This window comes from Eleginops maclovinus, chromosome 3 (assembly GCF_036324505.1).
Source record: "Eleginops maclovinus isolate JMC-PN-2008 ecotype Puerto Natales chromosome 3, JC_Emac_rtc_rv5, whole genome shotgun sequence".
Taxonomy (NCBI): Eukaryota; Metazoa; Chordata; class Actinopteri; order Perciformes; family Eleginopidae; genus Eleginops; species Eleginops maclovinus.
In genome coordinates, this window is record NC_086351.1 from 3,566,930 (window position 1) to 3,590,771 (window position 23,842).

A 23,842-nucleotide genomic window follows, 5' to 3' on the forward strand; every position below is an offset into this window, starting at 1 on the left:
TGTGTGAGAAAGCGATACAGTACACCACTAATCGTGTAATGTAAATGTAATCCATTTTGTACATGACAGAAAATGATGGGATCACAGTGGCGTCTGACTTCCTGTGTGTGTGTATGTGTGCGCACGTGTGTGTGTGTGTGTGTGTGTGTGTGTGTGTGTGTGTGTGTGTGTGTGTGTGTGTGTTTGTGTGTGCAACAGAGAAGAAAAGCCACCTGCAGTGAGTACAAAATGTCAGAGAGGAACTCATCGCTGCAGTGACAACATCCCATGTGAGTACTTTAAAAGAAACTACTGAACTCCTATAAACTCAGTCTTACTTGTTCATTCAGAAGCTGAATTCAGGAATTTTTTTACAGGGGAAAGATGGATTGATCAGGATATAAAAATGTCTGCCTTCGAGGGCCATAATCATTTCTACAAATACTGATAAAAGCTTCCTCTTGTAGACAGGGGACAGATAGAGAAATGGCACTGAGGGTGAAAGCCGAAGCACTCGTTTTGAGCCATCATTTTAAAACTCTTCATCTCATTATCCACACACTGTGGGCTTTGTCTTGGCCTTGGTTTGCTTTCATCTGTCTTGTTTGTGTTGTCGCCACAAATAATGTCAAATAATGCCAGAAATACGCTGAGCCAGAATATCTCCAATGTCCTGGACGAGAGCCTGGTGATGTTTGTGTGATGGGAACACAGATGGACTGGATTTACTCAAACAATGCATGGATGAGCATTGAGTCGTTTTAATGTATCAGCCTCGATGAAAGGAGGTTTTACTGTATACGTTGTGTTGTGCAACGACCCCTGAGAAGGATTTCAAAACCTTAATTCATTCATGCCAATAATAGAAGTCTCAGGTTTTTGAAGTATAAAGATCTAAACTTGTGCAATAACTGCAGCGACGTGTTGTCACTTTGCAATCAATGGGATGCAAGTGGAACACAAACGTATTCTCGAGGAAGAAGGATCTGGAAATATGATAAGAATAAAGCCGAGGAGATTGCGAAAGTTTAATCTATATCTCGTTAGGGTCTTGTTGTCGCTGTGCGGTGATGCTCTGTGGCCTGTGATCTGCCCTGCACGATAAATGCTGTTAAACAAATCTGTAATTTGAAGCATTTTGGAAATATTGGGAAGAACTACATCATATTTACATCATAAGTGTAATTATATGTGTTGTGATTTATTTATTCTGATGAAGATTTAGGTTGTTTCTAACTGAAGACATCCTGAACATTACGATAGCATGCGTCGTTTATGCGTTTGTGTTGTGGCCTTAATGATGTCTGTTAAATATTTCTATTAATGACAGGACATTACACCACGCCAGATCTGGATAAGACTAATAACACTGTACCATAATATAGACGCACATGTCACAGTCCACATATCTCATGTGACATAAAGCGTATTTAAACGTGAAGCAACTCAAAAAATTGAACAGAACACAAGAATGAATTGTCAAAAAAAGGAGTTTCATCACTTGTTTTTATCCATTTCATTAAATAAAACTAAAATAAATCCATGTTTGGTCGGCATATTTTGCAAAATTGTGTCACATGTGGTTTGCCGAGTCATCTGAATTAAAAACAATGCGTTAATGAGCCATTTGTAATTAAAGAAAAGATAAATGATAACGTTAGTGAGTCGTAAACCGAAGAAACCCAAAAATAAATTCCGTTCAAGTGTCGAAAAACAGTCTGGATTTTATTAACATGTGACTGATATGTTTTAATTTAGGACCCTAAAATAAGGATATGTTAATGATGACACAGAGCCCTTAGTAATCCCTCAACAAAATGGTTAATTGAGGTACAAATTAAACCTTTGTCCGTTGGCGCGCGGTTCAAGACACGGTCAGTTTACCTTGTGATGATAAACTCACTCCCTCACATTTATAGTTCTACATATTTATAACCAGCTAAAGATTGGACCTTAATTACCTTAAACTTTGAGTCCTACATCGACATTCTCTTGCAAAGGAAGCCTTAGTGGAAAGACAGATATATTTGTGTTGTGTTTCTGTTTGCTCCTGCACATTTGATTGGAATTATAACTTAAAAATGAGCTTTAATTCACGTTCAAATCGAGTCTTTGTTGACATTTATAGTGTTTTAAGTTGTGGTTAAACTAATGATTAAAGTCTGTGACCAATAAATACAAGTAGACACTTCTTCCCTTCAGACTTGAACTGAAGCCAGCGGTATTAACTCTCGAGGACTGACTCGGCTTGTCAATAACCGTTACCACAGTTCGCCATAAAACATAACAAACTGTATTTAAGACCTTTGTTTTCTGATTGGATTCAGGGGGCAATGCACAACAGACACAGTTTGCCCAACAACATCTCCAAACACTTATGGGGTTTGAAGACATCTCTTTTTCCTGAAAACCTCTCTCTGTCAACTCTCACATTCAGTGACTCAATGTGTGTGTTGTCTGCCTCTTCTGTAGGCGACTACCGAGCCGTGTTTCCCTTACTCTGTTATAAAATATAGATCCTCTGTTGCTGTAGGGGTGCTTTCATACGAGACAACAGGATTCCCTTTTCATGGCTATTACTCAGTTTTCAATCATTCAAAGTGAAACTGAAATATCTGAGTGTGTGTCCCTCCATGTATCCAGCACCTGAGTAAATAATGACATGCAGTGAGTAAAGTCAGCTTGTTGTGAACATTGATCTGATTTGAACATGTTGGCAGATCAGCAGCCGACCGATTGAACCCACAATACTTTACATTTTGTTTATTCCTCATGCTTATCTTCAGCTAGTGTTCAAAACCTTGTGACATTGAGATTGAACACTGCCCAGTCTCAAATTGAAATGATGCACTTTCTACATTATCCCTTCAGTTGTAACAAGATGGCGGCTTATGTGTGTTAGGGCACCGTAGATAATGGCAGCCCACTGCTCCTAACACTAAGATGGGTCAAATGCAGGAGGTGAACTTCCCCTCTGTGCGACGATTAAGGGTTCCTTCTTGTTCTTCTCTTGAAGCGACAACAACACGATCCCAGCAGAGTAAAGAACATTGTGCCATGAAATGAAATGGTTTTGTGCACCTGTGTATGTCGGACACTCTTTAAGCGATAAGATGGAATACACTGCAACCAGCGTCAGAAATTAAGACGGGGAAAGTGACCAGAGAAATCTTGAAATGTCTCTTAATTGCCTTAACGAGGGACAAACGTTGCCACGAAGATACCAGGCAAAACCTCTACCCTACACGACACCTTCATTTTTGTAATTGTGTAATTTCTATTTGAAACACGTGCTCTCTCTCTCACACACACACACACACACACACACACACACACACACACACACACACACACACACACACACACACACACACACACACACACACACACACACACAGCGCTGTCTGGCAGAGGCGATCCTGCAGTGAATTGAGCTTTTAAATCCCAAATCTACGGCACGTGTTTTTCAGTCTGCTCACCCGGAGAGCACTGCTGGATGGTGGAGTCTATCATTTATAAAATCCATGCTCAGGATGTTTTCAGCTCTAAATGTGTGGAGGAAATAACACATGCAAATGACTGTTCTTTTCAAAAGTGCCTCCACATTTTTGTAACGGTGGAGGCCCCAATCTTTTAGACGGTTAAAGCAAAGATATTCCTGCCAACATGTTTTTTTGACTCTGCTTTTAATCCCACATGTTCACATTTTCAACAGAAATCTCACAGTAAATAATTGAATATCTAATCAATGTCTAACTCCTGGATTTATGTAGTGCAGCAGATGGGAAATTCATTAAATTTGCATCAAACATTCAGGCTTCTGAGACACAGATAACCTTTCCGGAGTGCAGCAGATTCTCTCGTCTCCCTTTGTACTTTTTATGCATGTTGTAATATAAGTATAGCGTATTCCCTCGGAGTTATACATGAGGTGTATCTTGTAGCGATAGTTGGTAAAGATGATGAAGGAGTCTCCGGAGACACCAGCTTGTATATAATAAGGTTTATTATAACAGCATAGTATCATACCCCAACACGGGCGATGCGGGGTTCCCAGAGCCAGTTGTGGAAGTCCCCCCGAAGTGTCTTTGAAGTAATGTGTGTGCGTGTCCAAAGTGTGTGTGCTCACAGGAGGTAATCAATGACAATGTGTGCCTCACTAAGTGACACGTGTCCGTTCATAGGGGACCCCTAACGTATTTCGGAGGTTGTTATACCGATTGCCCACCATACGACATCTTCTCTGCACTCTCTACGACCTCAGTGACTAACTGAACAGATTTAATACACCACATACATGTATACAAATACATGTGGGTAGGATGTATGGCCTGTTTTTGATTTTGATTGAAGACAATTTAGATGTGCAAGTATTGGTCGAAGAAGTATTCAGATCCTTTATTGAAAGAATTAAGACTACGCTTTGAAAACACTTCATTGAAAGCAAGTACTGTACATTTTGAGATACTTGTACTTAACTTGAGTATTTCCATTGTATGCTACTTTGTACTTTTACTTTACTACATGTATTTAATCCCTTTAGTTGCTAGGCAGATTAGGATTAATGATGGTAAATATGATCAGCCCTTAAATCAGACTGTAGTTCACCTGCAGTAAATCCAGCAGCTACCCTGCAGTATACAAAGCCATTCAAACTAGCTGCACCTTTACCAGCTCTGAGAACACTTGAATGATCAATCATTATAAAACATATCAGAGATATTATTCTGAAATGGACCAATCAGACAATGACTACTTTTACTGTCGCTACTTTAAGTACATTTAGAGGAGAGTACTTTCTACTTTCACTGGAGGAACATTTAGAATACTTTCAGTGTGACAGAGTATTCCTACACTCTGGTACTTCTACTTTACTCAAGTACAAGATCTGAGTACTTCTACTTTACTCAAGTACAAGATCTGAATACTTCTACTTTACTCAAGTACAAGATCTGAGTACTTCTACTTTACTCATGTACAAGATCTGAGTACTTCTACTTTTACTCAAGTACAAGACCTGAGTACTTCTACTTTTACTCAAGTACAAGACCTGAGTACTTCTACTTTTACTCAAGTACAAGATCTGAGTACTTCTACTTTACTCAAGTACAAGATCTGAGTACTTCTACTTTACTCATGTACAAGATCTGAGTACTTCTACTTTTACTCAAGTACAAGACCTGAGTACTTCTACTTTACTCAAGTACAAGATCTGAGTACTTCTACTTTTACTCAAGTACAAGATCTGAGTACTTCTACTTTTACTCAAGTACAAGACCTGAGTACTTCTACTTTACTCAAGTACAAGATCTGAGTACTTCTACTTTTACTCAAGTACAAGACCTGAGTACTTCCTCCACCTCTGATTACCAAGTAAAAGCATTGCAAATGTAAGCAGCTAAATGAATTGAAGTATAAACAGTAAAGGACACATTTCGGCCCTGTTAGTGTTTTATAATGTCTGATTTCTTTGGACTATTTTGATTGAGATGCGTTTTCCAGCCGATCCCAGAGGCTTTGCATACTTTATTTGGCTTGAGAAGAAGAAAATGTTTCTCAACACATAAAGCAGCTCTGAATCCTTTGGTTTATCTCAAATCCTGTTTATTTGTTTTCCGGAAAGAGTAGAAGGAGACATTTAAAAATACAGAACTAGAGTAATTATACTTCATTACAAACCACCACTGTCATATCACGCTGTCTTAACTCCAGGAGCGCCCAAGATAATGCAGTACTATGTAGAAACCTGTGAATTCATGTACATTTTAGAGGGGTTGTTGTATTTTATTTAAGCAGGAAAGTCTCATTGACATTAAACATATCTTTTGCACAGTTACTGACAACCAATTTAATTACTAACAGAGGACATATGGTTCAATATCATTCTGATTAGATGTTATTATTCCGAGTTCTTGGGTATACTGCATGTAGTTCTTTGGTGTATCCAGATTTCAATCGTTCTCTATATCTTAAACAGTTGGAATTGTTTTTACTAAATCTTTTGGTTTTTTTTCCTTACTTTTTATCTTCTTTAACCGTGCTTATGTTTGCATCGTGTACACCAAGACAGATTCCTCCTATGTGTAAACCTACTTGGCATTAAACCGGATTCAGAAACACTCTCATTTGAAGCTTCTACAGACAGAGCGGCTGCTTCTTCTCCGTCATTAATAAGGACTTTGAATCTGTTCAGAGAGACCAGATCCCTGAGTTCATATCGCAGCTTGACGAACAGCGTATCTAAATGTTCTTTTCTCCGGCTTGGTGTGGACGTTAGGGACAGTAAGCAAAACCCATTGTGTTACTGAACATGTCTTTGCCTCATACTGGACAAATGGCAGAACGTTGCATGAATGGAGTAAACTTTCTCTCCTGTGGTGCATCAGTAAATACAAGCTTATACTCCACATCAGGGCTGTCCAAATGCGGCCCGTCGCCCATTTTGAATTGGCCAAATTGTGAAAGTGTATTGGAATATGCTTGTCTATTGTACTCCTAAATATATATGTAAACAAATACTGTATGACACAATAGTATTCATGTGTTAATAAGTCCACTTTTCAAAAGAATTCCGTTTCTAACAAATCTAAGTTGAGAAAGAAAGCCCAATAACTTATTTGCACAACAAGCTTTAAATAGACCCTTCATGTTTCCTATTATTTTAAGCACTCTGAAGCTCCTGCCGTAAGAAATGAGCTGCCAACAAGATGAATGAAACCCTACGGAGAGCTGTGATGTACGCTGTTTGTTTTCTTAAAGCATGTTCAAGTATCAAAGCATAAATTGACCTACATTTGATTGATTTTGCTGACTTGTAACTGAACCAATATACCTCAGCTATAGTGAGGGGTCCAGCCCTCCGTATGTTTTTCTGTTTGTGGCCCCTGGACACCCCTGCTCAAGACGCTGTGACATTGGACATGGAGAAGTCTAATTATGACAGAAATGTGGATGTATGATATGGACAAATGTGTTATTTACAGTAATGTAGGCGCCTAAACTACAGGAACAGCTATTTCTGCATGTGTGTACGTAGGCGCTGTTGGAGTGTAAGGCAGTTTTTCCACGGTTTAACCCACGTCTTCATTAAACCTCAACAAATCAGCTTTATGTTAATGAAAGCTTTACAGCAACATGTACAACTCCTGAGAACCGTGATGCCTTTTTCCGATTGACGTAAACAATCTGTATCTCTCAGTACGCAAACACAGCTTGACGTTACAGCAACATGTTTGAATAACTGTATCTATGTTTTCCATTGTGATGAAATGATCCTGCAGCTGCCTGACAAACAACACAGCAATACAAAAATAAGAACCTATGTACGAATGTTGAAGGTGGATCTGTGAGTGGGAGAGACATCTTCTGTTTCACAACTCTGATGTTTCAAAGAAGCTTGAATGAAGTTCCCCCTCATGAAGAAACACACAATCTGTTTTCAGTCATTGACAAAAATGTCACTCATTTCCACTGACATTTTCTTTGTTTCTGAACCATCAGAACAGTCACAAACACACAGAAGAAACACTCTTCCTGTCGACGCAGGACTTCAGACATCCTCCTGGGTTGTGGCTCAAATCCCACACCGTTCATCTGGCTTCAAATCGTTATGAAACACATTAAAATAAGCAGAGAATAGAGAGTGCACAGCGAGGGAAATCCTCTGTAGGGCTGAATGTAGGACGAGGAAACACAGTGTTTATGAGAGGAGTGAATCATCTTCCTTCTTGCTTCATCCCACACTTTGAGTCTCTATCGGTAACGAAACGATGCGGTACTGAACACACACTCCATAGCTGCGTGACTAACGAGGGAGTCCTCACTTTCAGGTATTTTCCATCAAAATCAGAGCTCAAAAACACACGTATCCACGGAGGAAGTCGTGTTTTAACCGTTAAACAGAGACTTCAAACATTGCTTCAAATACTTCTGTAGTGTCTGGACAAATGGCTCAGAATCATCCTTAAAATGAATCATAATACCTAGGCTCACATGCCAATGGAAACTGAACCAACATTACATTACAACACACGACACGTTACAGTAATCAGGAAAGAGTTTGACATTTAAGAGACCCAAACAATTCATCAATTATCAAAATAACTCTGGATTAACTTTAGAAAATAACTTCCCAATTCTAGCTTTTGTCCCCTGCAACATGGATTGATGAGTAAATAAGTGTTTCCTAATCAATTGATAGTTTATTGAAGTGAGAGTGTGTGACCTTTTATATTTACCAAATGACTCCAAAAGGCCAAAACCTACAATGAGTGTATCCTTCCAACAACTATGTCTTAGTAGTAAAAACAGTTGATTCCTCTTGGCCATGGAGCTCCATTGTTGTTCATAAACACACTGAATGATCAGGATAACATGTTACTTTGTTATCAGGATGAACTTAGGCGCTGTATTTAAATGTTTGCTGTTATTATACTGTTAATGTATCCGCAGCAGAAAATAGACCCCCAGCAAATGCTCTATTTAATCCTGTTTAATGAACATTTTCTGAAGACTACAACGCCCATCTGTTTCAGAGTAGAGTGAGACCTTTTCTTTTTATTGAAGCTAAATATTTGTTTGTTAGACCCGGGTGTTTTAAATAATGTCACACATTCCTAAGAACAAATGGGTTAGGCTGAGTGTTGTTGGTCTTTTCATGGCATTTGTTAACAATAAGGATTTAAGAATTGTGTAATGCTTGATGCAAACAATGTATTTTGTAATTGAAATGTATAGGATATTAAATTGAACTTATATTGTTCCAACCCCCGCCATTGATGCAGGTCATGAATTATACATCTTTTAAATTACCCTTACGTTTCAGTATTTATGAAACTATACAACACTTTATTTACAGACGTTCCGTTGAGAATCGGGGGTACTTATTTTACCTGTTCACAGTGTTTGCTCAACAATAAATCAATCAGTTGAACATTTGGACAACAGCCAGACACACACAAGACTTCAAGAGGATTAATGAACCATGTCTTCAATCATCCAAGTTATCTGTACGCCTCTAATAGTTGCTAGGTATTGTCGAAGCTGCATCGTTGAGTCTAAAGACTTGTGTGGAGGAAAACCAGGTCTAGAGCGTAGGTCTGGTTTCCAAAGTGGACACGATAAAGTCTGCTAAAGGTATTTGTATCTCCTGTTACATAACAAAACCCCACTTTACTAGCAAATAACAAATGAGGGAATTGGTTACAGCAGACAAACAGAAAACACTCTGTATCTTAAAATCCTTAATAATGGTCGTCTGACAAACCATGCATGTGAAGATACAATCCTCTTTGGTTATTGATCATCTTTCAGTACAATAATTAAGTCATATATCGAGATATTATTGTCTTAATTGATCAAAACAAGCACATACTAATTACAAATTCTTACGAAATGTGAATATTTTGAAGTACGATCATGTTTAGATTTGTCTGCAGCTCTAACAACTATCCAGATGTTCTTTAGGAGAAAACAAGGTCACACTTAGGCCCTGAAAGAAAGTGTTTTGTGTAACAGTCACTTGAAGGTTTGATTTTACAAAGAAGCAAACAAAAGTCTTGTTTCGTTGGAGCTGAGAGTAACAGAAGCAGGTGTGAGGCCTTCATGGTTCAGAGGCAGGAACACTAAACTCAGAGAGACAGATGAGACGAGAGCGAGATGTTTGTTCTGTCCTTGTTGTGGTTCCTGTTTCTAAACCACCGCAGCGCTGCGTTACAGTGTTCTTCCCCTAATGATCCCTGAAGCTGTCAGTGACGCTAGGCCTCAGACAATCATCAGACGAAAATGAATTCATATTTCGTAGCGATGCGTAAAAACTCGACGACGACGACAAGACAACATAATATTCACTTAATCTTCAACCTTCAAGCTATCTGTTTCGTTCTCTTACTGCTGACCCACTGGAGCCTGAAATTAAACAAAAGAGCCTCAATTTGCTAACTTTATTTTGTGGTTTAAGGTTTCATTGAACACATTTTTAGGCGGTTAAACTGTGTGCAAACAGCTGGAAATTGTCACAAAGCTGTTAACAGGGAGGGAAACTCGGGAAATGATGACTTTTTAAACACGAGACAGCGATAATGAAATGATGAACTGAAACCTTGACCTTAATTAAATGTATTATGTCCACAAATTTCAAATAAATGCAATAATATTAAGCTGATTTTTAGTTAAACTTGATATTTTAAGCTTTCATCTGACCTAAATCTGTTGAGATAATACATCCAATTAAAGTCAACGTAGTCAGGAGCTCAGACCATGCAAACCCTTACATTTTTACAGCAGCAAAAGGATCAATGCAGCAGTAATACGTATCCAAAACCATCTAAATAGTCAAAACAAGTGGATAATTAACTAGAAACATTTAACTACGTTTACTTTAGATATGTTTAAGTTCATTTAAGGGATAATACTTGCATGCTTAAGGTTTTTCTGACTTGTAGTGAGTCATTTTCACTGTGCTGTAATAGTACTTTTAAAATAACGGATCTGAACACTGTTAACAATCCACTGAAGAGCAGAACATGTGTATCACTTGTGCAGATACACTCAAAAGGAAAAAATGTCAACCTTAATGAATACTTTTACCATTGATATTTTAAGTAAATGTGTCTTATGTCACGTTTAGAGAAACAAATGAGGTTTTATCCTTCCTCTCAGTATTAACCACCTGCATTAAATCCACATCAGCGCAGTTGTGAGGCGATAATGTGAGACTTATTTACAGCTATGTGTAAACTTCCACTGTAAGCTGTTGGAGATAAACTGAACAACACACACACACACACACACACACACACACACACACACACACACACACACACACACACACACACACACACACACACACACACACACACACACACACACACACACACACACACACACAGAGCCACAGATGTTTTATTACTGTGAAATTGAGTGCAGGCGGGACTCCACAGCGGAGATAAACACCAGCAGATGTTCCTGCACAGGTGTACATGCACTAAAAAATATTACAAGAACAGTTTATCATCCAGGGTGTCATCTGGATGATACACTGGGTGACTGACAAATGATTTTATACAATCAAATACTCAATGAAATGTGGGATTACACACTGATTTTGTGGCTTGTACATTTTATAATGAGTGCCAGACTTTATTTCTTTAGTGTTTGTTCGAGGACAAATGTTGTGTATCATTGAGATTAACCTGCATTTACTGTCTTGTTTGTTAAATCCGCGGCTGCTAATCTGATAAACTCTGTTGATTTTGATTAATTGTTAGACTTACATGTCATTAATGGGAACAGAATCAGATAAGATGAAAACATTTGGTGGGAATTGAGGATTTCTTCCAGCCTCACGCTTTCTTTCGCATGTCAAATACGTTCAAAACCCCCAAATCTTTACTTACATCTCACTCAAATGCTATAAATAATCTTGGTTTTCTAGATTAAAGGAAATATTTGTTTCTAAATGAATGCACAAAAAAGGTTTGGAGCTGCATTTGACTCAATGCCAGGTCCCTGATCAAAGATGCCGTCCGTTATCTGCCCGGGAACCCAAAGCTATAACTGCAGTCCGTTGTGTTGCACAATAAATAAAATGTCGTTGAAGTCTTCGATACAGAATCAATGGAGTGCTTTACCAAGAAGAAAAATAACATACAAGATATCAGGTGATGGAAAATACAATTGTTATACTTTTAGATTTGCTCAAAGGGGATTTAAGAAACACATTGTGGACAGTTTTGATGATACATACGTTTGATTGCTTGGCATTCAGTATTTTCAAACACGCAAGAGCAGTTTTTGACTAATTTCTTATAGCGAACTTAGTCTTTTAGTTTGTCAGACCGGAGAAAAATCACCCTGTAGATTTTATTCAACTTCTACGTGCATTTACTTAAGTTAATTCTGCTCTGATGTGCAAAGCTCTAGGGTTCACGCAACAAAATGTGCGCGCTTCCAGAAGATATCTCAAGACTTTATCATGGATTTTCTGATTATTTTTTGGGGCAATTTCCCTTTATGATATAGTAGAACTCAAAGAGGCATGCAGCAAAAGACCACGGGCAGGATTTGAACCCTCGGCGCCGGATAAAGTAAAGAGGAATGGTAGATGAGTGTGTAAAGTGAACTTAGATAATGGTGTTGGAGTTGTAACCGTGTACCTCACAGAGGAGTTAAAATAAAACATGGTTTTTACGATTTCATAAATGTGAATTGAACCCTAACCTTTTAATTTCCCCTCACCTCTTTATCTTTGGAAGTTGTATAATATTCTTAATTTGCATTCATCATCTGTCTGTTTGCAGATTGGAGCAGCAGTTTATGGGTTGAATTCTGATACACTAATTATTTAGCACAATTAAATGACCAGGGGAAAATTATCCGAGCAATTATTGTAAATCAGGCCGTAAGACGTGCGCTATTTAGAACGTGCTAAAGCTAGATAACGAGTCCGTGGAGACGTTTCACTAATCAGGCGGCCACTTAAATTACAACTTCAGCCAATTACGCGTTGTTTGTATTCTGCCGGACAGATTAAAATGTGACAAAGAGGCATTTGAATTGACTGATTAAAATACAGAATCATTACACTGCCAACATGATTGTGTTCTTGTCTACAGAAGATATAGTTATAACATAATCGTAAAGAAAATGATCTTATCTTCATCCTCTCTTAGAAACCAATCAGAGGTCATTATTCCAATTCTGTGTTTGATCGACGACTGTGTGCTTCTCTTTCAGACCAATCGCTGACGAGGGAGGTGCAACGGCTCTTAAAAACAGATTCTCTTTGATACATCTTCGACATTTCCACCCGACTGCAGATCACTGAGCACAGAGGGACACTCGACAACACATGTACGTATGCTGTGGCTTGTTTTGAACTTAAACTATAAATGCATATCCTTTAAAATATAACAACACTTACTGATTTATAAATAACACATGTCAGTATAAGGGATTTTCTGTTGCCTGATAATCATTTTGAAGTAAATAACCTGTAAGATTTCAGCGTTGCTTTCCGAGGCCGAAAGGTCAAACTGAATTTTTATTTACTATACTTTTTTAAGTTACAGCAACAAGGACAGTGTGTTGTACTTAAACGCACGTACGGTTCCTTAAAAAAACAACCAAATACAGTTTAGAATATTACCGTAAAACTGAAAGAAGGGTCACTTTGAACTATTAACAACAAACATCTTAAACATAAAAAGAAAGGAAAAGGATATTCTAATAACTGACGTCATTTCGAGCGTTCTTTGGTTTTATTTGTCTTATTTTGTAAGAAGGATGAAAGCATTACTATACACACAATTTACAAACTAGAAAAGGTACAAATATTTTTATATAATTCTGCATTTATTGCATAAATATCACAATTTCAGCTCAATGTGTTTAAATACAATTCGTGTCAATTTCGGCTACGGCTGATTTTTAGTCAAAAACAGTTATGTCTTCTGCTTGGTCTTCCTCTAACGGCATTAACTGATAACCACGTGAAATTAATTTAGGAATAAAATAAATGTATTTCAGTTCAAATGCAGCGAAAATAATACGATTTCAAACATTTCAAATCAGACAATCAGTCAATAAATTATACTTGAATCCTGCCTTTGTTTATTTTCACACCTCTTTCTCAGCTCTCTCTCCTCCGACCTTCACCTCACTTCAGTATTTGACCCTCCCCTCTTCTCTTCCTCTTGCTCCTCCTGCTCCTCCTCCTCCTCCTCCTCCTCCTCCTCCTCCTCTTCAGCCTGTTGTTGAACCTCCATCCTGACTGCAGATATGTTTTGTTTCTGGGTTTCAGCTCCAGTGTAACTTTCTTTGAGCATCTGTTTATCATCAATACCTCTCTGTGCCCCCCCACCCCCACCACCCCTACTTACTTTCCCCAAACTCTGACCTCACCTATAATTAATAATGCAACTACAATTATTTATCTCTCACATCTCTGTCTCTCTTCACATGTTGTGGAGACACCCTTCACTCCAACTGGCAGTATTTATTTCCATGTGTCTGGATTAGCTCCTGTTGTTATACTCACAATAAAGAGGGCTTTGTGACCTCATTAGATCTGAAATATCCAGTCTGAAACTTTTATCTGGAGCGCTGTAACTCGTGTTCACAGGAGACTGCTGATAGCTGTGAAGAGTCGAGTCTGATGGAGAAAAATTGAGAGATTTGGGTTTTTTTGGGAGGAAATGTTAAGGATTTATCAGCTACGGGACGGGAGAGAGATGAGGAATGATAAGCAACAAGGGTTCCAAACATGGGGTCAGGGGCCCCAGTTGGGGTCACAAAAGCACTACAGGAGGTCACGGTCTTATGGGGTAGAAGACAGCTAAAAAAAAGCCATACATTTGACCTCTATCTCCGGTTTCTAAATTAAGAGTTTGGATTAGCATATTATTTCAAGATATGGTGTTTTTTTTATCCCACAAGATAAAGGCTCGGATAACACCTAACATAAACTGCATCCAAGAGGTAATTAAAAACATTCATATAATCCTTAGAAGTTAAATAGAAAATAGAATAAAAGCTCAAATAAAAATATATGAATATAAAGAAGTTAAATAAAAAGTTGTATGAAAGTTAAAATAAAAGAAATATAAAATATCAACTTAATAAGTTTCATTAAAAAAGTTGAATAAAATCAGAAATATAATAAAAATATCAATATAAACTTAAGAAGTTAAATAAGAAAACTCCAATAAATGATTAAGTAAAATGGAATAACAATATGTTAAAAAGTAAATATGAAATAATAAAATATGTGGCCTTCCTATAGCTCAGTGGGTAGAGCAGGCGGCTGTATACTGGGGTTTGATCCCCATGCGGTGGACCCAGGTTCTTTGCCACGCTTCTTCCCCCCTACTTCTCATCTGTACTATATTAAAGGCACTGCTTGCCCAAAAAATTCCATTAAAAAATAAATAATATAATAAATATGAGAACAGGGAGTACGTTAAGTATGGAGCTTCAGTCGTGCATTAGTATCAATAAAATAATAACAATGCAATACTCAACCCCAGATCTGTTCTTTGAGGAGTCAAATCAACATCAAATCTGCATCAAAAGTACTTTTTTCTGCACAAACACTAAAGAGAAAGAAAAAAGTGAAGGGGGAGACAGAGAGAGGGAGATAAGGGGGAGAGAAGAGAGAAACATCTACCTGTTAACCACAGTTTGCTGCCGGGGCTGTGGTCTCTCCTCTCTCTGTCTTGAAGCGACAAGAGATCCGTCTTTCGTGGAACAGGGGAGGAAGAGAAGGGGTGAGTGGGTGAGGCAGCGGGGGGAGGATTGGGATAAGAATCTCGACTGAACTGAAATCAAGGCCTCCGTGTCTCCTCTCATCTAAAAACCCACCACAGGCCGCCTACTCTCAACTCCTATCTCCTCAAATCTCTCCAAATCTGAGACCACCACAAACCCCTCGCTGCTTCCTGCTCACGACTCATCTCTGCGGCAGGATCTGATTTACATAGAAAACAGTGAGGAATTAAAGACTGCTCCAAACAGCTATCTGACATTAGGTTATTTTATATTTCACTAATTGGATTTTATTTGTCACAGCAGCTTCTTGAACAAGCTGTACTCATGAGGTAATATTGAGATAAATTAAAATAATAACAAATAAAATCAGTTCAAATAATATAATAATTATAAAAACAAAAATACAATAAAATAAAAACAGAAAATAAAACAAATCAGTAAATATTGTATATATATATAATAATATTATTTAAAAAAAAAAAGAAAATCAGTAAATATTGTATATATAATAATAATATTTAAAAAAAGAAAATCAGTAATATATTGTATTCAAACATTTGTCTATCAAATAAGAAATCAAATACAAATAATATTAGAAAAAATATCACAAATTCAGTGAAGTATTTAATAGCAAAAAAGCGATAACTTCGTTCAAACTTTACTCAGAGTTCCTGTGCATAAATTAAACCTGGAACCAGTCAAATCTTTAATGATCAGTTTGTATTGACTAAACATCAGAGAGGTGTTGCAGCCTTAACAGGGATGATGTTATTGAACATTGGATTGTGTCTGGAGGATTACACTTTCCACGAGTAACGTTTTTATTCATATTAAACGAGACAAAACAGAAATCATGTGTTGGAAAGGAATACAAATCAGAAAACCTCTCAAATCAAAACTTCAGAAAGTTCACTGACTCAATTTCTAACCTCACAAATAAAGTCGACCACACGCAGTGTTTAATATCGTTTGATATGAACTGTTTTTCAGACGAGTGACTGAAATGAAGAGCTTCGTCCTCCTCATCGCTGTGCTCACCTCAACTACAGGTAAGAATTAAATTAAATCCAGGTGATGATCATGTTTTCTGTGAGTCATGCTGGAATAAGTACATTTACTAAAGTACTGTACCTATTTACAAAATGAAGATAATTGTTCTTTGAGTTTTTCCATTTTCTGCCACTTCACAACTTTTATCTGCCACTTTGATTTTACAACATCAACATAATGTGTTTATATGATATAAATACATAAGAACCTTCTTGGTATTTGCCTACATTTATCAATTATACCAAAAAAAGCACTTATGAGTACTCGTAATTATTTTAGTGATTAACCCTCCTGACGTGTTCGTTTCTCCCCCCTTAGTTTCAGATAGGACTTACGTTAACCCAAAAACAAACAAATGTAAAACCCAATATTTACGATTGATGAAAGAAGTAAACCAGTCAGGTTTGACCCGAACACGGCAGGAGGGTTAATCAATTTCAAATAATATTCTATAACAATAAAACCCTTTTGATAACCCTAACCCTTAAATCTCAGGACTTGTCTTTGGAAAGAAGTACTTTTGAATTGTAAATGTTGAACTTACTTAAAGTACATTTTCCTGATTAAACATCTTTATTTTAACTTATGAAACATTTACTTTACTTTACTTCCTGATAATATATTTGCATTAACCCTTGTTTCTCTGTCCCTCAGGGGCAGTGGAGGTGATTTACGCCAAGGTGGGAGACAGGGTGAAACTGAACCCTCCGGAGGTGAAGGATCTTCATAATTCTTACATGCACTGGAAGCTGACTAAAGATGGCAGCTCTTACCTCGCCTGGCGAAATTCAATGGGCAAGACAGAGATAGGTGAACAGAGCATTGAGATGTTTGAGGATTATATAAACCATCAATAGATGAAACAAATAAAAATAATGTTCACAATAACAACCATTTATTTCTTGCTTTCTAGTCAACCCCTGGAATAACACTTTGTCTTGGTCCGGTGACTCACTGCTCATCAAAAGCATCCAGCAGGATCACTTCAGGACCTTCTTCCTACAATTAAAGATTGGCTTTAAAGAACCGACCTTCTTTGAGTATCAAATACGCAAACTAACAGGTAGGAGAAGAAAAGCAGCTGATGGGATACATTTTTAATAAAACAGACTATTACAATTTATTATTATTGTTATTATTATATTTATTATAACTGTATTTATTATTGTTATTATTATTATTATTATTGTTATTATTATATTTATTATAACTGTATTTATTATTATTATTATTATTATTATATTTATTATTATTATCATTATTATTATTATATTTACTTTAATTGTATTTATTATTATTGTTATATTTATTATAACTGTATTTATTATTATTGTTATTATTATATTTATTATAACTGTATTTATTATTATTATTATTATTATTATTATAATTATATTTACTTTAATTGTATTTATTATTATTATTATTATTATTATATTTATTATAACTATATTTATTATTATTATTATTATTATTATTTATTATTATATTTATTATAACTATATTTATTATTATTATTGTTATTATTATATTTATTATAACTATATTTATTATTATTATTGTTATTATTATATTTATTATAACTATATTTATTATTAGTAGTATTATTATTATATTTATTATAACTGTATTTATTATTGTTGTTGTTATTATTTTCATTATTAAATATTGCCTTAATATGATTTTTATGATTTATTTGTTTATAAAGAAGAAGTTAAAGTTAGACTTCATAAAGTTGGAATAAAATAAAGTAAAAAATCAGTTCTTAATGTGAGAATGTCCATAAAGAGAAGAACAAATATAATGTGTACAAACATAACTTTACAGTATATTAAAACATTCATAAATCCAACCTATAATAACTTCCACTCTGTTTTCAGTGACTGTGGACCCCTCCTCTCCTCTGCTGCCGGAGGAATCGGTGTCTCTGTCCTGCAGCGATGACACGCCTCAGAGTGAAAGGAAGATTCACTGGCTGAAACCCGGAGGAAAGAAAGAGTACCAACTGCAGTTCACTTTCAAAGCCTCGGTCCTAGACAACGGCCAGTGGAGCTGTGTGGTGACGAGCGATGGAAAGGAGAGCAGGTCCAACGTCTCTGTTACAGTTCTGGGTGAGTTCCTGGGGAGGCTGTCATGTCAAATCATCATATAATCATTTATAATCAAATGTATATAGTATGTATTACACTCTGCCTTTTAAATTGTACTTGTGTTTAACAGAGACATTTGTTGGGGGGGGGGTGGGGGGGGGGGGGGTGGATTACTCGACTGTTTTCTCTGTAAGCTGTGTTTGGAGGGCGGAACCTCTTCTATCCTCAGAGGATGAAGTTGCTCTGTTCCTGCATTTGAGATCGATTTCAATGGGTGTTTGACTTTCTTGTTTATGAATCATTTATCAGTTGAAGGGAACTAGAATTCTCACCACAGAAACATGTAAACTTTATATAGTAAAGCATGAATTACAATAACAAACATCCGCTGACATCTTTGTGGCATCCCTTTCTCCATAGTGTGCACATTCTTGTGGATTTCGTCACAATGCTACCTCTTGAAAAATGCAAAGCTCTCCCACTTTTAAAATATTCTGAGTGAAAATGAGCATAATAGGGCCCCTTTAAATGTTCCTACCCTGCAGATACTTGTTCTCACTTGTCATTACATTTGATGTAGTTGATGCTATTATCCCAAAAAACCTTACAATAGGACAGTCAACAAGTACATTAGCTTAAAATGATGCCACATCCTTTTCGCTTTTAAAAACAGAAATGAGAAATGATTTTATTTTTAATTGTTTAGTTTTTATTGGCCCCGGTGCAGCAGCACTCTGACTGTAGTACTCCCATTACCCAAGGTGTTGTGGTGTTAATGAAAGCCAAGCCTTATAGGTTACTTATACCACAGAAAAGGAAGGGTCAAATAACCCCAAACTGTTTAAGTTTAACAAACAGAACTGAGTAAACTATTCTTCGGCCGAGGTACAGCAGTAGTCTGATGGTGTTTCCTTTTTTATTTATATATTTCTATTTTTATTTATTGTATTTCTATCTATTTGCAGTTTGCTTATATTTGCTCTTGTTTTACAACTTAATTCCTCTCATTCTGTTATTGTATGCACCATTATGCACCAAAGCCAATCCCTTTTATGTGTAAACTTGCCAACAACTCTGATATTGATCTTGAAAATAACCTCATAATTTGTTCTCTTTTCCTCCATATTCAGACCTCTCCCCAGCTCTTCCACACCCTCAGTATACGTCTAAATCCTGGCCCCTCTTGGTGCCCTGTTCCCTTCTTCCTCACGTCTCCTGGGAACAAATCAAAGCTAAAGGCTTTAGGGAACTTCACTGGCACTTCATCCCCGCAACAGGCTCCAGTCGTCAGAGGCTTTTCTCCCTCTCTGTGGGGGATCCACTCACATGGAAGAAAGACCAAGGCAAAACACTGCTGCCCAACTCCGACCCTCAGAAAGGAAATCTGTCTCTGAGCAGAAAACTAGGGACAGAGGGAGACGCTGGAGAATATATCTGTGCCCTGGAGTTTGAAAATGGAGTGACTCTGCAGAGGAGCGTGCACGTACAGCTGCTGCAAAGTGAGTCCGAACAAATCACTATATGTTCACGTCCATCCAGTTTTCTGTGTCCCTGTTTGTCTTTTTGATGTCCAGATTCTTTTCTCTCCTTCCTAAATTGAAATTCACAACAAGATGTCCTTTCTTCTCTGATGTGCCGTGCAAGTGTTTTCATCTCCCTGCTGCAGAGTTTATTCGCAAGTGTCCCCGGTGTGGTCTAATTCAGCGGCTAATACACTTTGTCTGGCTCCGCTTGTTTTAAGTATAACAAGCTTTTCCTCCAGCAGAAGAGTGTGATAACAGGAGGGATTTTAATTGGACTATTTTTAATTGTGCTCATGGTGGATTGATGGTGTAAAATTAAGATTTAGTATTGTTATCTGTGTAACCAGGAACATTGAAAAGAGAATTCTTCATATAGTGTTTTTATGGTCACTTGTGAAAATGTACAGCCAAACATAAGTCGAAATATTAACTCATATGCAGTATTTTGACTAATTTTGAATTGTTCTCAAGATTTATAGCGTCATTTTACCATGAGAATAAAACCACAACATTTAGATCCCTCTGGATTCGTTCTGCATCAAGTAATTCTCTCAAACTTTGTCCCAGAGGAATAACCTCAACATTTCCCCTAACAAAGTTAAATGTGCGTGTCTGTTTATAAATAAAATCAAGGTTTAATGTGGTTCAAGCCAGCCAAAGGAAATCCACAAATTAAACACGTTTTAATTTTAGACTGAGAGTAAGTAACTGATCGATAGGTAAAGATATCACTTAACAAATACTAGTGTTTGATTGGTTGGTGTTACGGTTTACACTAAAACATATTAATAACGGTTCTCTATTTCAGGCCCTGATGTGTCAGTGTCAGGGCTTGAAGTTGTATTAAAATGTTGGCTTAAAATGTCATTTGTTTTATCAAACCTTACATCTATGGTTGACCAATCATCACAGAACTATAACTCAATGAAATGAAGTGTATTGAGGTCTTGATCGTGCTTGTATAACTTTATTTACTAGGATAGTGAGGGGTGTCTGTTTAGTTTAGACAGTCACTCTAAAGCCAAAACATATTCAATTTTATTTTTTGGAACCAGCAAGTATTCACATTTGAAGGTTTAAAGCAAGATTTAAGAAATTGGATCATTAATCAACTGTCAAAATAATGACAAATTCCTCGTCCTACTCTCAGCTGTAATTGTCTTACATCTTAAACCTCGAGGATAAACACTGACTGATGCTGTTTATTTAAATGTGTTGTTAATGCTATGTACTGTGTGGTTTTGATGTAGATGCTGTCATGTGTTGCTATGTGTCTGAACTTATTTGAAAAAAATAAAATGTAATCCCCCTAATTTGGCGAGTTCTCCTGGCACGCTGCAGCAACAGAAGCTCGGTCTTTTGATTTTCTCAGCCTGTCAAACGTTCTCATGCATTTCATTATTTTTCCTTCTGTCTCTCTCTCTGTCTACAGTCGTCCCCTCTCCAGGAAAAGAGCTGATTTCAGGCCAGCCACTCAACCTGACCTGCACCCTCGGGCAGCCGCTGTCCATTAATCTGCATCTGAAATGGTTTCCGCCCAAACAATCGACCCTCCTCACATCTGCCTTTCACAACTCCTCTCATCTTATCATCCCGGCAGTGGGCAGAGAAGACGAAGGAAGTTGGAGGTGTGAGCTGTGGTGGAAGAACGACAAGCTGCTGACGAGGGCTGAGATAACTCTGAAGATCGGTGAGTGCAGGAAGTGAGAGCAGAGCAGGAAACATGACACGGGCGTGACCTGGTGGCCACAACACGACTTGTTTTTGTACATGATGTGCTCTGTGTCAGTGGCAAACTAAACAACATGCAAACATAGAATAATAATGGGGGGTTTGAATCCATCCTAAGTCAAGCTGTCTGCGTGGCTCAAAAACCAAACCTTTAATAAGTCTGTTTGGTCTCTCTGTTCATCTTGGAGCACAGACAAAACTGAAACATTGCCTTTAATTAAATGTATTATGTCAACAGATTTCAGGTAACTGTCTTAAGGTAGTTGAAAACAATAATATCAAGTTTAATTAAAAAATATGAGGTTAATATTATTGCTTTTGACTAACCCAAAAACAGTTATGTGAAATTTGTTGTCCAGATTACACAATACAAACATTTGGGACTAACCAATGAGTCATCAATATGAATACTGAGTGTTAAAGGTATATGGGATCTTAAAACACTTACTAGCAATGCCCTTATCATAGCACATACTGTACACATGTACAAAGCTAGACACACAAAGCAATAAGCATTCATTTACCTAACCCTAATAATGTGTATCTATATCTCTTAATGCTTAATTTAAGAAGACTTATGATGCTAATTTTCAGTTTCATATTTGTGTTTTGTTCCTCTACCTGTTTCCATGCTTTAAACCAGAGCCCAGTCTGCTCTGATTGGTTAACTGGCTGGCTCTGTTGTGATTGATCAACTGCTTACGGATGTACCGCCCCTTAGCCTATCACGTACAATGTGTTGGAACGCTAGCCAATAGAAGCGTGTGTTACATTGTGATGTCATTATATTAGGGAAGTAAACAAAGGAGTCCATTGGAGGTGGTTCAGGCTGTTTGACCCCCTCTCTGCTTCTGCTGTTTCAGAGCCCTGGCTGAGTGTCTGGATGCTGGTGGTCATTTGCAGCGTCACCATCATCGTTATCCTTGTCGTCATCCTCCTCTTCATCCTCTTCCGACGCAGACAGGTAAAGTCCAACCCTTCCTCCTCCTTTCTATTCTAACACACCAGATTGTGAGTGTGGCTCTAATAATAATAATAATAATAATCATTTATCTGTCTCTCTGTGGCGGACATTAGCAGAAGATGAGACATCTCAGGCGTCGACTCTGCCAATGCAAACAGTAAGTAACCTCCCCATGATGGACTCAATCCAAAGACACACTTCTGGAAGCAAATCTAGCTATAAAATAGTGTGTTAAAAATCCATAATTGAACATCCTGGTTTTTGTAGCTTTATCTCTTTCCGAAACTTAAAAAGAAAACCTGTTACTTTTTATCTTTCAGCCCGAAGCCCAAAGGATTTTACAGAACATAATATCTCCCACAAAGACGTTTTAAAGAGGACATCGCAGCCAATTGAATTTCTGTCCAGATAAGATGGATTTTTCTGTAATATCTACAAAACTGTGATACTCCGTCGGGTGTGTTGGACGAGGAACTGAAAGTCTTATCAGGAAAATATATTTTACAGTTGTATATACCAGACATTATATTTGTTACGTTTTATCGTAGGGACTTTTTACACATTTAATTGTCAATATAACTTTGTTGTTCGTTATATTTGCTGTTAATATCTTCATTGTTTCTGCATTAGTCTTGTTATGAGAGGCATTTTGTATGATGCTCTATAATCCTGCACTGACCGGCTTTGTTACTTGCTTTTTTAAAATAAATATATACTTTTAAATGAGGATAGTATACATAAACGGGGAGGCTGTTCAACCTGAATCAAAACAGACGCTTTTCCTCAGGGAATTGTTTCGTTTTTTTGATAAAAAAGAAAGAATTGTCTGCTAACGTTTTTAAATAAAGGGTCTATATCTTAAATCATTGAGTTTGATGAAGTACATTTCAAATACTGCAGCATTTATTTGCTCACAATAAACACAACTGTCCAATACTTTAGTTTATAACTAAATGGGGCAGCAGTGGCTCAGTCTGCAGGGACTTGGCCTTGGAATCGAAGGGTTGCCATTTCAGGTCCTGAACAGACCAAAAATGAATAATTACGGAGTGGGCCTTGAGCAAGGCACCGAACCCCCACACGCTCCCTGGCACCTGTTCGCTCACACCTGTGTTTGTATACTGTAAGTGTCTATATTTATGTATTCAGACCTAATGTTTAAAGGTACTGTGTGTTACAACTGAGTGAACACCTGAATTTCCCCTCAGGGATACAATAAAGGTTCATCTTCGTCTTCA

General features: G+C 37.3%; 1 protein-coding gene across 2 annotated transcripts; it reads left to right on the forward strand.

Moving 5' to 3' along the window:
• Nucleotides 1–172: 172 nt before the first annotated feature.
• Nucleotides 173–23,842, forward strand: cd4-1 (CD4-1 molecule). Of its 2 annotated transcripts, none has more exons than XM_063878336.1 (11): nt 173–269; nt 12,715–12,831; nt 16,237–16,295; nt 16,951–17,106; nt 17,210–17,359; nt 18,177–18,407; nt 19,517–19,885; nt 21,342–21,599; nt 22,504–22,604; nt 22,718–22,761; nt 22,925–23,842. In XM_063878336.1, exons 3-11 carry the CDS (start codon nt 16,250–16,252, stop codon nt 22,953–22,955), a joined length of 1,386 nt encoding a protein of 461 aa, XP_063734406.1. In that variant the 5' UTR covers nt 173–269; nt 12,715–12,831; nt 16,237–16,249; the 3' UTR covers nt 22,956–23,842. The 2 variants fall into 2 exon arrangements, with proteins under 2 accessions (XP_063734406.1, XP_063734408.1); XM_063878338.1 differs by having other exon boundaries at nt 22,721–22,761.

What these genes read in the sequence shown, in the direction of transcription:
- cd4-1 (XM_063878336.1), top strand. Translation starts at nt 16,250, where the DNA reads ATGAAGAGCTTCGTCCTCCTCATCGCTGTGCTCACCTCAACTACAG. An exon ending in AATGGGCAAGACAGAGATAG is followed by an intron (nt 17,107 to 17,209) that starts GTGAACAGAGCA and finishes CTTGCTTTCTAG; the next exon opens with TCAACCCCTGGAATAACACT. An exon ending in TCCTCTTCCGACGCAGACAG is followed by an intron (nt 22,605 to 22,717) that starts GTAAAGTCCAAC and finishes GGCGGACATTAG; the next exon opens with CAGAAGATGAGACATCTCAG.